The 15,346-nt window shown below is 46.9% G+C and overlaps 3 protein-coding genes across 3 annotated transcripts; 2 read left to right on the forward strand and 1 right to left on the reverse strand.

Moving 5' to 3' along the window:
- Positions 1-1,053: 1,053 nt before the first annotated feature.
- On the forward strand, positions 1,054-3,529 carry N7489_005763 (transketolase family protein; the record flags this gene model as incomplete). The annotated part of the gene is made up of 5 exons (XM_056711515.1): positions 1,054-1,241; positions 1,311-1,420; positions 1,492-1,974; positions 2,033-2,550; positions 2,612-3,529. 5 exons carry the CDS (start codon positions 1,054-1,056, stop codon positions 3,527-3,529), a joined length of 2,217 nt encoding a protein of 738 aa, XP_056569936.1.
- Positions 3,530-10,172: 6,643 nt separating this feature from the next.
- Positions 10,173-12,188, forward strand: N7489_005764 (Zn(II)2Cys6 transcription factor; the record flags this gene model as incomplete). The annotated part of the gene is made up of 6 exons (XM_056711516.1): positions 10,173-10,202; positions 10,256-10,412; positions 10,463-10,712; positions 10,784-11,279; positions 11,348-11,815; positions 11,883-12,188. The coding sequence occupies 6 exons, from the start codon at positions 10,173-10,175 to the stop codon at positions 12,186-12,188; spliced, it is 1,707 nt and encodes a 568-aa protein (XP_056569937.1).
- Positions 12,189-12,654: 466 nt separating this feature from the next.
- N7489_005765 (zinc-binding alcohol dehydrogenase family protein) lies at positions 12,655-13,908 on the reverse strand (the record flags this gene model as incomplete). The annotated part of the gene is made up of 1 exon (XM_056711517.1): positions 12,655-13,908. The coding sequence occupies one exon, from the start codon at positions 13,906-13,908 to the stop codon at positions 12,655-12,657; it is 1,254 nt and encodes a 417-aa protein (XP_056569938.1).
- Positions 13,909-15,346: the final 1,438 nt, after the last annotated feature.

Below are 15,346 nucleotides of genomic sequence, written 5' to 3' on the forward strand. Positions count from 1 at the left end.
GGAATTCATTACCCCGCCTTAGCCCGACCCACTTGGGGGTTGGGGGAAATCCGACCGTTCAATCACATTGGAATTCCCTCCTCCTTTTTTTTGTATTTAGCCTCAAAATCCAAATCTCTTTTTCTCCGGTACAATCGGAACCCGTGAGCTTTGGCACAAAAGAAGAAGAATGAACTGAGGAGTTTCCGGGTTTCGGGATAGAACCACCCGCTGTATGATCATGTGTTCTTTATGATGGCTACATACACGCACTGATACTAGTATGGCATATATATTTACAAAGGGAACATGGTTGTAGATGGGTATCATCGTGCCAATAATGTATATCGCAATCCAGCTTTGCGGAATCTTGGATATATATACATCGGTACTCCGAAAGGACAAAATATACAGGACAAGAAACATCGGGAGTGAAATAATCATCAAGCAGACACTAGCAATACATTAGCCGGAGGATAATTGTCAGAGATCCCATGGTGAAGGCTTTTGTCTTTATGTACTGTTAATGCAGGTGCCAACAGGCCCACAAGACCGGCATCGGAAGCCATGCCGATAGTATAACGGCATTGTCAAGTTATCAGATTGCCTGCATATCATAGGACCGTACGTTTAGCAACTGGGGCTGCTGTGACAAGCTGACCAATCCTGATCACCCCTTTTTCTACCTAGGTACGGTATTGGAGACGGGGTTGCAGGTGGGTTCTCGAGACGAGGGCCATTGTCCTCGAAGCGAAGGATTATCCCCAACCACTATGACCACCATTCTTCAACAACAGGTTCGTGCAAAGTCGCCACTCTGTTCAATCGTCTTTCGTTAATTCAATGACAATATCGGATCCGAGTGATCCATGACTTCGTCTCGATGCCGAACATCCACGATCCAGTATTGGCACAATCCATGGATTGTCGGGCACGCCATGGATATGGAGTGATGGCTTGAGTATAAGAATCGGCAGTCCGCTCGACTTTGTCCGCTAGCCTTTTGCAGCTTCCCATTACGAAGCGCTATTCTCAAAGTCATTTTTAGTCTCACAGTTAGCCGAACCTTACGCCATGGCACCTGCGCTAGAACTCCTCGAGAAGCCCGCACAGTACCTGCCAGTAAAGGCGGTCTCAGCGATCGGCAAAGGAGATGCTACTGGACTCAGATTAGAGAGCCCGGAGAAGCATGAGCGGGTGATGAATGTCTTCCGAGCTTTCATCGCTGATCTCTGCCAGCAGTATGGTGAAGGCCATGCTGGGTAAGTCGACGCCCTCTTCGAGAAAATCCCCTTGTTCGCGGCGCAGCGCTAACTGGACCTCATCTACAGATCTCCAATGGGCATGGTTGCAATTGGTATTTCCCTGTATAAGTATGTCATGAAGTATTCTCCGAACAATTGCAACTACTTCAACCGGGACCGCTTCGTTCTCTCAAATGGTACGTCCTCTGTGTCCCTCCAGTTATCCACAGAAGCAACGCGACATGTAACCAAACTAACGTCATAATAGGCCACGCCTGTCTGTGGCAATACCTCTTTATGCATCTTGTTGGCGTCAAGAGTATGACACTCGAACAGCTCAAGTCTTACCACTCAAGCAAGCTCGACTCAGTCTGTCCCGGCCACCCTGAAATTGAGAATGAGGGCATAGAGGTCACAACTGGGCCCCTTGGCCAGGGTCTCGCCAGTGCTGTTGGCCTTGCCATGGCCACTAAGAACCTTGCCGCGACTTACAACAAGCCCGGCCATGAGCTAGTGAATAACATGACCTGGTGCATGGTGGGCGATGCTTGCCTGCAGGAAGGTGTCGGTCTCGAGGCGCTGTCCCTCGCTGGTCACTGGAAGCTAAACAATCTCTGTGTTATCTTCGACAATAACTCAGTTACGTGTGATGGAACTGCAGATATCGCCAACACTGAGGATATCAACACCAAGATGCGGGCCACTGGCTTTAACGTAGTAGACGTGTACAACGGAAACTCGGATGTTGCTGGTAAGTCTCGGAGGTCTTTCAGCTTGGCGGTGAAAGCTCTGCTAACAATATACACTAGAAATCACAAACGCTCTTCTTGCCGCTAAATTAAGCGACAAGCCCACCGTCCTCAACGTTCGCACTACTATTGGCTACGGAGCTGCCAAGGCCGGAACCGCTGACATCCACGGAGCTGCACTTGGAGTCGAGGAAGTGGCTAACCTCAAGAGGAGGTTTGGCCTCAACCCTGACGAGCATTTCCACATTCCTCAAGACGTCTATGACTTCTTCAGTGACATCCCTGGTCGTGGTGACGCACACGAAGCGGGATGGCAAAACGCCCTGGTGAAATATCAGAATGAAGATCCCGCTCTGGCGGCTGAATTTGCGCTCCGTGTCGCGGGCAAGATGCCCGAAGACTGGACCAAATGCGTTCCTCGCACAGAAGACCAGCCTACTGCGCCAACGGCCACGCGAAAGTCAGCCGGTATTGTGACCAACAACCTTGCAGTGAATATCAATTCAGTCTTGGTCGGAACAGCGGATCTTACTCCCTCGGTCAATGTCGCCTATAAAAACAAAGTTGACTTCCAATCTGTGAGTACTTTACATTCAGCCTTCTGTCTCCGGTTGACGTGGGATATTAATGTAAAACTAGCCCGAACTCCAAACTGCTTGCGGCCTGAACGGAAACTACAGCGGTCGCTATATCCACTACGGTATCCGCGAGCACGCCATGTGCTCCATCTCCAACGGACTTTCTGCATTCAACAAAGGCACCTTTATCCCCATGACGAGTACCTACTTTGTCTTCCACTTGTACGCTGCTGCCGGTGTACGCATGGCCGCGCTTCAAGGCCTCCAGCAGATCCACATCGCCACCCACGACAGCATTGGAGTTGGTGAGAACGGACCTACACACCAACCCATTGCCGTAGCCGCTCTCTACCGCGCGATGCCTAATGTTCTCTACATCCGGCCATGCGACGCAGAAGAAGTGGCCGGTGCCTACATTGCTGCCATCCAGGCCACTGAGACGCCTACTGTTATCTCACTCTCCCGACAGAGTCTGACACAATACCCCAAGAACTCTTCGCGCGAGGGCACGCTCAAGGGCGCATACGTCTTCGCCGAGGCTGAGGGCGATGATTTCGATGTTAGCTTGATCGGAGTCGGGTCTGAGATGGGCTTCGCGATGCAGACTAGGGAATTGCTGCTTAACGAGCATGGTATCAGGGCACGAGTCCTGTCCTTCCCTTGCACTAGGTTATTTGAGCAGCAGTCGCGGGAGTACAAACAATCGGTCTTGAAGTCGCGGGCTGGAAAGCCCACTGTTGTGATCGAGGCGTATCCGTCCAACGGGTGGGAGCGCTATGCTGATGCTTCGGTGTCGATGAACAGCTTTGGAAAGAGCCTTCCTTCAAAGGAGACATATGAGCACTTTGGATTTGCACCGGAGAGTATCGCACCTAAAGTCAAGGGCCTAGTGGATGAAGTCAGGAGAGACGGCATCGGAATCTTGAGGGGTGACTTTAGGGATTTTAACGGTAGCCTTCGGATTGGTGTTGAGCATTAGATCATATTATAAAGTATATGAATGATGTGTCTAGTTAATGAATACATATTTCTGCAATGACAAGCCCACACGATAGATTGCTTGTACGGTGTGAGTGAGAAGTCAATATGGGATGTAAGAAGTAAAAAAAAAAAGGAAGCAAAACCCCCTTCAGGCTAGCACGACTCAGTCCGCTACATGGTTAACCACTGAGCTATAAGGGATCCTTCCAAGGAACCTTATGTTTTGGTCAGACTTAAGGGACCTATTCTCGTCTCTCGGGAAGGTACTACCCACTTTCTTGCTATCTGAATCCTACCTGCCAGCTACCTACCTAGGTATGTCCACTCCCTACACGTGGGGAAATATAACCTTGGAATCTAATCACAAACCGATAGACCCTAGTACATAGGTTCACTCGAAAGCCAATCACAAGTGGACCGTTGTGATTTGTCCTGGCGCTGCAGCCAGATAGTCTGCTGGCTTCACCCCCAGGGGTTGCCCGGGGCAACCAGCTATGCTGCTTCCTTGCGCGGTGGCATATTGTATTACAATTGTAAATTTTGAGATAATGGAGCTATGCCTCCCATCACCTTTTCCGCCTTGTGTTTTGGAAAGCTCGCGTAGTTTGGAATAGAAATCGGATTCCGCGTCATCAAGCCCATTCCAGTTTAGGAGACCCACAGTCCGGCCCGTCCCGCGCTAACAGGCGAGAACCGTCGATCATTAGTATCCAGTCTGTAAAATATTTCCAGGGCAGGCAAGCTTGAATTCTGAATTTCGTGTTTGAGGAAGGGACTGAAGTTTTGGAAAAGCTGTATAAGCTGTATAAATTGAGTCCGTTCCTGTCTGGACCAAGTGTGAGACGATTGCATTCATTAGTGATTGTCTCGAGGCACACATGCACGTGCTACGGGACATTTTGTGCCCCGTATTTGTGAATGCCGTTAGCCCGAACTCGAGGATCGCAATGGGATGGCCGAATCACCAACTATTGCGACACTCCATATCGACAAAGATCCTGCAGAAACCGGATCTGGGTAGTCGAGATTCCAATAGCAACCGATGAGTAAGCATCATAACAGTACACTCCAGGGCTTTTCAGGTGCACAATGGGGAGCAGAGCCTCGTGCCGAAGGTCACATGGGCTCAAGACTATAGCCGTTTAACAATTCCAAATACGCGTAACCTTTCTTTCGGCCCGGGGGGAGATAGTTAGCCTATCAACATTGGATTGTTGCAATATTTACTGCCGTGAGTAGTTGCCGTGTCTCAGATAAGCCCCGCCTAGTCCTAACAGTGGCAGCAAGATGACGCAGGTCGGGAGGTGGACGCGTGTGGATGCAGACCACAGCTCTTGGCAATTACCTTCATGGTTAATTCAACCACAGAACACATGGTAGTCTAGAAGCTAATCAGTATCAACTGTTGAAATGGCGTGATAATAGCATGTATGCTGCACTACTGTACCTACCATATTCGGTTAGTGTAGCCTCCAGTATATGCGACGGCCTCGCGTGGCTCTCACGGGGGAATATTAACCAATAACAGAGGAGCTCAATATTAATGTGGGGCAAAGGGGCACAATGTACATCTATTTCTTGTTTCTATGATCACTCGACCAGGTCAAGTCACATCAAGCTTTTCCTTGAAGTTACAGTTTGTTGGTGTTTCTGGCTGCAACAATACCGAATTGCGTCTTCCTATGGCCAAGAGGGGATGGATGGAAGGCCTAGGTTCCATCGTTTGCCGTAAGGAACCTTTTTGATCGGGTTCAAGGTATCATGCCGGGGAGGTGTAAGTCGATGTGTGAGATTTCCGGCGGTTTGGTTCTACCTGGACTATCTGTAACCCAACCCGTTTTCTAATACGCCTAAGTAACGTATTTCACTACCGAGCTGCGCACACCACCGAGCTGCGCACACCACCGAGCTGCGCACCTCACCCAACTTCCTGAATTCAAATGCATTTATCTCAACCAAAACGCCATTAAATTAAATAAACTAAAATCATCATCTATCTGGACATGTCTCTCTCCTATGTCCTAGCTTCCTACATATTCCACATACTCGTCCGGCCTGGGGGGGCGGCCTTAAACCTTCCGAAATCCGCTCACGATAGTTATTGATACGCGCTACTTGGGCCTCAAATGGCTCTGAACGTAGCTCACGGATATCCTAAACTGAGAGATCCCCTTTGTGGACTATCGTCCTTATAGATCGAGTTCGCTTTTACTTTTTCTTCTCGTTTTTAGCGCGTAAATCGCTCACTTCTTTCTCTAGTAGTACGGCGGATTGTATCGTGATCTAGTAGGCCTTTAAAACCTGGTTAATAGCGGAATTGAGCGGGCTAGGGGGGGCTCCTTAATCTCGTACGAAGTAGTGCTTTTATTAAGGAGGCTTACTTTTATAATTATATATAGTTCGAAGGTGTTTTTAGATCCTAATCACTACCCCGGCTAGAAGGGGGGTAGGGGTTCGAAGTCGAATATTAAGCTTCGAAATCACTCTTTCTAGTGCAAAAGGGACTAAACCAGCTACTCCGAAGCTATTTTTAATAGTCTCTAATTTAAAAGCTTCAATTTATATAAGAGGGTATACTTCGAGGAAATTAAGTTTATTAATATAATTTATCCTAACCCGTATTTTTGCTTTAACTAGCCGGCCGTATAAGCGTTTTAATACCGTAAAATAGCCTATATCTAAAGGCTATAAAAGGTGAGAGGAATACGGAGGTATATAGATCGGTATGATTTTATTTTCTTCACAGATTTTATCGAACTTCGGCGTTAAATAACTTCTATAGCCGTTAAGTATTAAAAGCCGATATACCCCCTTTATATGTATAGAAGTGGTAGGAATAAAGAGCTTTTTTAGCTAGCGAAGTCCGATTTTATTAGAGGTCTATCTATTAGGACTAACCTTAAATCGCCAATCGTCCGGGAGGCCGTTAAACTAGGATTTAATAAAGACTTTACCTTTAAAAATCATATATAGTAGAAGGGCCTAACTAGTAGTATTTATACACTTAATAGCCGTCACCTATTCACGATTTCTAGGTTATAAAAGTACTCGCCGACTATAGTATTCGCTTCTCGTAATAACCTTCGTAGTCGCCGTTAATCCTATCGCGAAACCGGTCTTATTAAAGTTATAAACGTCGTCCGGGTGAATCCTAAATTATAAGATAGTTTTTTAAATAAGATTAAACCACCCCTTTATAACCTCTAGATCCTCACATTTCGCACGCTTATAGTTATAACGTTTCGAGAATCGAGAGGAAAGAAGAGGACGTCGTTTAATAAATTTTATAACCTAATTTTCGCTAACCGAAAGAACCGGGCTAGATCCGCGCTTTTTAAGAAGAAGATTCGCCATTTCTCGTATAGTAGTAGGCCGGGGGGCTACTTTACGTAGATCTATAGAGAGGATCCATTTTTTAAGAGATTGCTCTTTAAGCTCAGTTAGTTTATAACCGTTAGCGCGGGTTTTAGCGCGAAATATAGTCCCACTAAGACGCGACCGGAGGGTTGATTTAGGCACTATAAAATGGCGTGCTACTTCCCGGATAGCGCTGATTTCTTGATTTTTAATAGTATTAATAGCTAATAAGATCCTACCCTCTCTCTCTATTGAATTTCTAGAGGATTGAGAGCGAATTAGTGGTATAGTGGGTGGTTAAATTAACTAAGTGCTAATTTATCGACGCGTTTTGGGTGGGGTGCGTAGCTTAGTGGTATACGTAGCTCGGTAGTGAAATACGTTAACGTATTCGGTAAGCGAGTGACGTATATAAGCGAGTGACGCACTAAACTAAAAACGCGTCAATTAATTTAACACTTCTTCTTTAACCACCCACTATACCACCAATTCGCTCTCAGAGCTCTTAAAATTCAATAGAGCAAGAGGGTAGGATCTTATTAGCTATATAAGATTTTTAGAATCAAAAAATATCTTTAATTCGTGGAGCTACACGCCGTTTTAAAGTGCCTAAGGCCACCCTCCGCCGCCGCCTTACTAGAGTTTAAAACCGCGCGACTTCTCGCGTAAATTTATATAAATTAATAGAAATTGAAGAACAATCTCTTAAAAAATAGATTCTCTCTATATATTCCCGAGGATCTGCTCCCCGGCCTTCTATAGTACGAGAAATAGCGAATGTTCTCCTCGAGAAGCGCGGAATCACCCCGGTATCTTCGGTCGGCGAAAAATAGGTATATAACTTTATTAAACGACGCCCTCTTCTATCCTCTCGGTTTTCGAAACGGTATAACTATAAGCGTACGAAATGTGAAGATCTAAAAGTTATAAAGGAGTGGTTTGATCTTATTTAAAAAACTATCCTTTAATTTAGGATCGACCCGGACGACGTTTATAACTTTAACGAGACCGGTTTTACGATAGGATTAACGGCAACCGCGAGAGTGATTATAAGAAGTGAATACTATAGTCGGCGAGCACTTTTATAACCTAGAAATCGTGAATAGGTGACGGTTATTAAGTGTACGAATGCTACTAGTTAGGCTCTCCTACTATATATGATTTTTAAAGGTAAAGTCTTTATTAAATCCTAGTTCGACGGCCTCCTAGAAGACTAGCGGTTCGAGGTTAGTCCTAATAGATAGACCTCTAATAAAATTGGACTTCGCTAGCTTAAAAAGCTCTTTATTCCTACTACTTCTTCGCGTATAAAGGGGGGGTATCGGCTTTTAATACTCGACGGTCACGGAAGTCATTTAACCCTAAGGTTCGATAAAATCTATAAAAAAAATAAGGTGATACTAATCTATATACCTCCGTATTCCTTACACCTTTTATAACCTCTAGATATAGGCTACTTTACGGTGTTAAAACGGTCTTATAGCCGGATAGTTAAAATAAAAATACGGTGCGGATCGAATTTTATTAATAAATTAGATTTCCTCGAAGCTTATCCTACCGCACGAATAGAAGCTTTTAAATCGGAGACTATTAAAAATAGCTTTTAATCTACTAGTTTAATTCCTTTTATACCGGAGAGAGTGATTTCGAAGCTTAATATCCGGCTTGCTATACCTACCCCCCTCTTAGCCGGGGTAGTGATTAGGATCTAAAAACGCCTTCGAACTATATATAATTAGAAAAGTAAGCTTCCTCTATTAAAGTATTGCTTCGTATAAGATTAAAAAGCCCTCTAAGCCCGCTTAATTCCGCTATAAACTAGGTTTTAAAGGCCTACTAGATCACGATGCAATCCGCCGCACTACTAGAGAAAGAAGTGAGCGATTTACGCGCTAAAAACGAGAAGAAGAAGTAAAAGCGAACTCGATCTATAAGGACGATAGTCCACGAAGGGGATCTCTTAGTTCAAGATATTCGTGAGCTACGTTTAGAGCCATTTGAGGCCCAAGTAGCGCGTATCAATAACTATCGTGAGTAGGTTTCGGAAGGTTTAAGGCCGCCCCCCCTAGGCCGGACGAGCATGTGGAATATGTAGGAAGCCAGGACATAGGAGAGAGACATGTCCAGATAGATGATGATTTTAGTTTATTTAATTTAATAGCGTTTTGGTTGAGATAAATGCATTTGAAATTAGTAGCTTTGGTTTGGTGCGTCACTCGCTTACATGCGTCACTCGCTTACATGCGTCACTCGCTTACCGAATACGTTAGTCATGGCTATAGATCCTTATTGCCTTATCAAAGCCTGTATCCAAATAAAGGTACCAGCGTTTTATAAGCTCTTCAAAAATGGAAGATGCTCCAAACCCATCAAGCACCGTAGATATCATACTGATTTTGTGTCGGAGATTGAAAAGAATGCTTGAAACAAGCCAATGACACAATTAATGCCCCGTACATTTTGGTTTATCACAACTGCTTTGTGCTACACTCTCTTGGCTCCACTAGACCGAGAATCACCTCTTGCCTCCAGTTTAACCTGTCGTGTGGTAGGTGTGATTTGAAATACCAATTCCAAATCACTGTCCACGTGCTGCATGTGCTGCAGTTGAGAACGATATGTAACAGCCAGTCGGCTTAGCGTATCCAAACAACAACCTGCCACCCTATGTTAACAATCCGAAGCTGTCCCTTGATGAGCAACTAACCAATTCGGCTAACAGACCCAACACCAGAATGACAGATCGTCCAACTTCTGATCAACAATCGACAAACATGGCTAACCGGTTGGCACATCCTACCACCATACAGCTTATCTATACTACCCAAATGGCGTGATTACAAGGCTAACGGCGTAGCCCACGCAGGGACGGAAGTTTATTCAAAGCTATCAAGATCCTTAGCCGTTTACCCTTGACAAAACACCACTTGGTTACCTGAAAGATATGGGTATAGGGTCATTTAGGATGTAGCGCTGATCACACCATGCGCAGGAGATCCTCGTCGGGCCTCGTCGCCGAGGAGAAGCGGACTTTCGACAAGTACAAATTACCAAATGTAGAAGATCACGAAACAAGCTTTCTACTAGGGTGGGTGCCTGGCGAAACAAGCAATCAATCTATAATTGCCGATGGTTGAGCGACTCAGCCTCGATTGCACTCAATGGTCTAGGTCAATGCCTATAAATACCCACTACAAATACCTGTCTCATTGACTGATGTGATCTTGTTCTTCCTGGTGATATAGTAGTATCAGGGCATCAACACTCTGTTTTACTCTTCAAGTATGTCGGGCTCGAGACAACAGCCAGGGCTGGTGAGACAATAGCCACCTAATTTATAAAGTGTCTCTCAGAGCTGATAACCTAGGCTTGCGAGGAATGCCGCAAAAAGAAGCTTCGATGCAATAGGCGACGACCTCAATGTGACCAATGCGAGGACTCGGGCACAGCGTGCCTCCTCAATCAAGTTCGTTCACCACGGGGACCTAAGAAAGGGCATCTCAAGGCTTTGCGCAACCGCATTGGTTTGTTAGGAATGCTCTCTATGCACATTCTCTGCTAATTTTATTTTTAGCCACTCTGGAAAGCATCATAAATTGTGATCAGGGCAATCTCGGTCCCAAGGAGGTATTGGACGGCAATGAGAAATATAACTCCGACGAGACCGCTCAAATGCTCAGTCCACCCCAAGACTATATCCCCAATGTCACGAAGACCGAATGTCATGACATCCCCTACTCGATTGATGCATCAGCAATAACCTCGCCTATGATACCGATGACTCCACCTAATAATGAGAGCTCTGATATGATAGAGGCAGATCTGTACGAAAAGCTTACTTTCCGAATCCGGACATATCTAACAACAAGTGAAGGGACCAACTATATTTCGACAGAGTACATCCCGTCGCGCCAATGCTCCACCAAGGCCGGTACTTCTCCTGGTCACAGAGATTCAACAAACCACCCTCTTACATCTGCCTGCAATTTGCAATGTGGGCACTTGCAGCGGCCTCGTCCGCCCATTTACAGCACATGCGGGAGTCTCTCTATACCCGTGCGCGGTCCGGCATTGAAGCTCTCGACCGAGATATTGAATCTAGCAGTGCGGCCTGTCTCCAGGCAGCCCAAACATGGCTTCTTCTAACGCACTACGAATTTCGCTACATGGGCTACCGCCGAGCCTGGCTTACAGCAGGACGCGCGTTTCGCATTATCCAACTTGCCAAATTACACGAAATTGATCGGCTCAATGACGTTAGCATGAACATGGCACATCCCGAAGCATGGGCCGAGGCCGAGGAAAAGCGACGGACCTACTGGCTGGCATATTGTCTAGACCGCTTCCTCAATATCTCTGAAGAGTGGCCTCTAAGTCTACACGAGGAAGCAGTAAGCAACAACTCCCTTTTCATTTTTTTTCTATAGAATACTCCGAGCGACACTGACATCTAGTTCAGCTCTGCGTATACCTCCCCGTATCGGAGTCAGATTTCCAACACAGCAGACCAGTCATTATGGACTCCTTATATGACGAGATCGAGACCTCCGGACAGAAAATGCTACCGCCTTTCGCGGAGACAATCGTCCTGATCACGCTATGCTGGCACAGCGTTGCATTCCAGCGAGCCGCGCATGGTGGCAAAACATCTCCGAGCGACGGAGATACCTGGAAGCGCCATACCCGGCTGTACCAAATGGTACAACAGCGGCTGATGCTGGTCTCACTACCCCCATCCTCGCCCGAACTCCACGACCCTATGCGCCTCTTCACAAACATGCTCGCCAATGCCGCCGTGATATGGTTCTACAACATAATGGAGGCCCTGCAGGTGGAAATTGATGATGAGATCATTTTGGTTCCCCTCTACTCCGCGTACGAGATAGTAGGTTTGGCGAAGCCGCTCACCCGATCCAGCTTTTTCAAGGTGAGACCATCATCCCCTTTCCTCCCCGTGGATTGAGAGTGGCTTTCTGTCTCACACTGTTGCACAGGCGCATGCATTTTCTCCCATGTTACTCTATCTCTCGGCAAAGTTTCTCAAGGCACATGCCGATCAACTGAGTACATGTCTCTCCGCGTCGGAGGATAACCATCAAAAGCTGGAGGATTTGAGAAAGGCATTGCGAGTTTTGCAAGGTGGGAATAATTTAGCTATGAGCTACTTGGAGCTGCTTGACTCGGACTCAGAATCCTTGCACAAACTGTGCAACCTGTCGACCGTTCAAGGGTGTACTATGTCCGAAGTGACAGGTCAGCCGGAGCCACCTTTCTTTCTGGATATAATGAATCTTTTTTAGCTCGTATCAAGAACTGGGGGCTTTGCGAGCACTTTTCTTTTTGCATTATTCCTGGGTATTATATGCGTGTACAGATATAGTGGTCAAGTGGTCAATCTCTTTGAATCAAGTGCCATTCATTACATTTCATCACAGAGGGGGGGACCAGGGTAGTCTTGATAATGCATTCACTTAAACACAGGTATGGCCTTGATTCTCAATGCTACTCACTTTCTTACATTGAAACCTGCACCTGAATGGCTAGATTGAAATGGGATTGTATTGGCCATGATTGAGTAACATTACCTAGATAGCAGTGATCGGGTGATTATCCCGTAGATCCTGCGTGTAGACTTTGTGCACTTTCAGGCGAGAAAAAACAAGAGCAGCACCGGGAGACTTGCTCGGCTGCGTCACTTAGAGAGGTCCTTGAGGAGACAATGAGACAATCGAACCATGGACTATCCGATATCAGCTCGAGACAAATTCAAAGCGAGACAACAACCTTCTGAGCAGACACACCCCTCATGTGACAGTCCATAGCACTCTGGATTCGGTCCAGACCCTTCCCCACAACGCGCGGCTTGGGAGCGGCGACAAATACCCCAGCTGCAAGAGCTCCGGGGAGGAATTCGTTATAAACCATAGCGCCAAGCTCGGTATGGGCCGCAGAGGTATCGGAAATGAACTTGGTTTTCACACCACAGCGTTTCGTCCAGATCTTAATCCTGAGGTTTGAGCGCATTGAGGCTGCCATAGACCGAAACTTCTGGAAGATTGTGGTTGGGATGCTTTCCGGGAATGGGAACTTGGCGCGGGCCACCAACTTCGAACCGATCGACCGCGCGAGAATCGCCATGCAAGGTTCAGTCGAGTTCTTTCCGATAGCGATAGCGCCAACAACTCTCTTGTGATGGCAAAGTTCGATGATCGAGAAAACCGAGAAGACGTCGCGATTATCAAAGACCGCAGATGCGCCAAGACTAGTGATATATTGAAAGTTATTGGGAGCGCATGTGGCGATAACCTCGTAACCAGCTGCTGCGGCGAGCTGGATGGCGTTGCAACCGACGCTGGTCGATCCACCCCAGACCAGGACCACTTCAGGAAGCCAGTCTGGGCCCGTACCAAGCGGGACACCAGGGCGATTGAGATTGAGGTAGTCCTCATGGAACAAGGCAGTCGCGGCAGTTGAGAAACCGAGTGGAACAACGCAAGCCTCTTCGAAAGAGAGCCAATCGGGAATCGTTGCGGCCATGTTGTCATTGATCACGGTGTAGTGTTGGAAAGCACCTTCAGACGACTTTTTGACGGCCGGATCCATGGAGAGGGCGTGAGCAAGAACCCGATCACCAACCTTGAAGCGACTAACCATGTCTCCAACCTGCACAACTTCACCGGCACAATCGTTTCCGAGCACGAAGGGGTACTTGATCCGGGGGGCCATCATGTTGCCCTCCAACTGCTTGGTACATTCAACGGTATTGATAGCCACAGCACCATTCTTGACAACGATTTGGTGGGGGGATGGAGGTGTGTACGGTGCCGCGCATACCATGAGGGGACGAGCCGATCTGCCAGTAAGCCACGCAGCCCGGTTAGAAGGAGCCCGCTTGCGGGGGTAGACATCTTGCTTGGGGACATCCTGTACGAAGGCATCTGAGAAATCCTCCGTGGCATCCTGGTTGGAGATACCCTGGTTCGAGATACCCTGGTTCGAGATATCCTGGTTAGAAGCCATTGTGGTGATTAAGGGAGAGGAATAACGATACAATTCTAAGGAATCGATGCGCAAAGATGGAAAAAAAAAAGAGAAGAGCAGAAAATCGACGAATCCAGGTCAACTGAGAATCCGACGCGTCGCGTCTAGCCGTCTAGGCGTCTACTGCGATGCTAAACAACCTAGGAAACATGCAAGATGGAAGAGGAAAGAGCGAGGAGAAAAGAGAAGGAGCGACGGCCACGGTGGAATTATGTGCAATGCTCCCATGGATGTGAAATATAAGAAGCATATGTCTATGAGTCGAGGATCTTACACTAGACATGGTTTATAAAAGCCACAAACTGCATGAAGACATAGCTGGAATGGATATATCAAGATTTGCCATAAAATGACATACGGATATGTAGCATCATGTCAAGGTGTATCATGGATGCGAAATAGCATTGGTAAAACTCCATAACTACACAATCTAGTGTAGAGAGGTCTCATAGAGACGCCAATCATGTAAGAAAACGAAGCAATACCTAGAGGAGGTGAAAGGTTGGCGACGATGTCCACTTATCAAACCTCCTTGCTTCGTGCTTCCTCGGGCCAAGCCTCCATTTCAAGAGGGTTTCTGGTGCAATGAAGCAGCACATCCCTGGTGGCCATGGTAGCTTCCAGCGCACTGTTGCCATGCCTAGGTATTTCTATAGTTTAAACAACCCTCTTCAAATGGAAAAACCAGATAGCATGGTAACTTTGAAATGAAACCCCCATTTAACCCCCCTCCCCCTCCCCCAAATCCGATTGGAGCCTTTTGTCATAGTGAAATCATGATAAACATTCACTATAAACTTAGGATCTTTGAGATCGGGAGCCAGGTTTTGAATAAACACTTGGTAGCGGGGGTTGTTTTATCCGGCTTTCCAGGGACGAGCGAGAAGATACCCATCCAGCATACGCGTCTTTGGTTGACTACACGAATCAGCAACAATGAAACGACCCCGAACCACAAGCGAAACTCACCTGCGAGAGCTTTGTGCCGGCAAGAGAATGTCCACGGCAGTGTGCTTTGGTAAAGTTATCGAAGGACGCGACCAAGTGTCGCACACTCGCCGCAACGCCGTCGATTAGGTCCCGGGGAAGGAGAAACTCGGACTCGCCTTCCTCACCCAGGCCAAAACCTCGGTGTTCATCCAAAACTGTTCAGCCCAAGATAGGCACGCGAGCAGTTCCACCCGATTTCCTTCGATCCCCTCGGGGACCTAGGTAATGTCAGTACAAATGGGTTGCGAAACGGGACAGCAACGCGCATGATAACATGAAGTCTCGCAGGGTTTGTGGAGAAGCCGTTGAGAACTATCTTAGGTGGTAAGACTACATCTCGCTAGTGTATTTCGAAGAGTGTATCCTTGAAACGACGAACCTTTGTGGATTATTGTTTCCATACTAAATGTTGTCGAGAACTTCAATC

Source organism: Penicillium chrysogenum (genome assembly GCF_028827035.1).
Source record: "Penicillium chrysogenum strain IBT 35668 chromosome Unknown utg000002l_segment0_segment0, whole genome shotgun sequence".
Lineage (NCBI taxonomy): Eukaryota > Fungi > Ascomycota > Eurotiomycetes > Eurotiales > Aspergillaceae > Penicillium > Penicillium chrysogenum.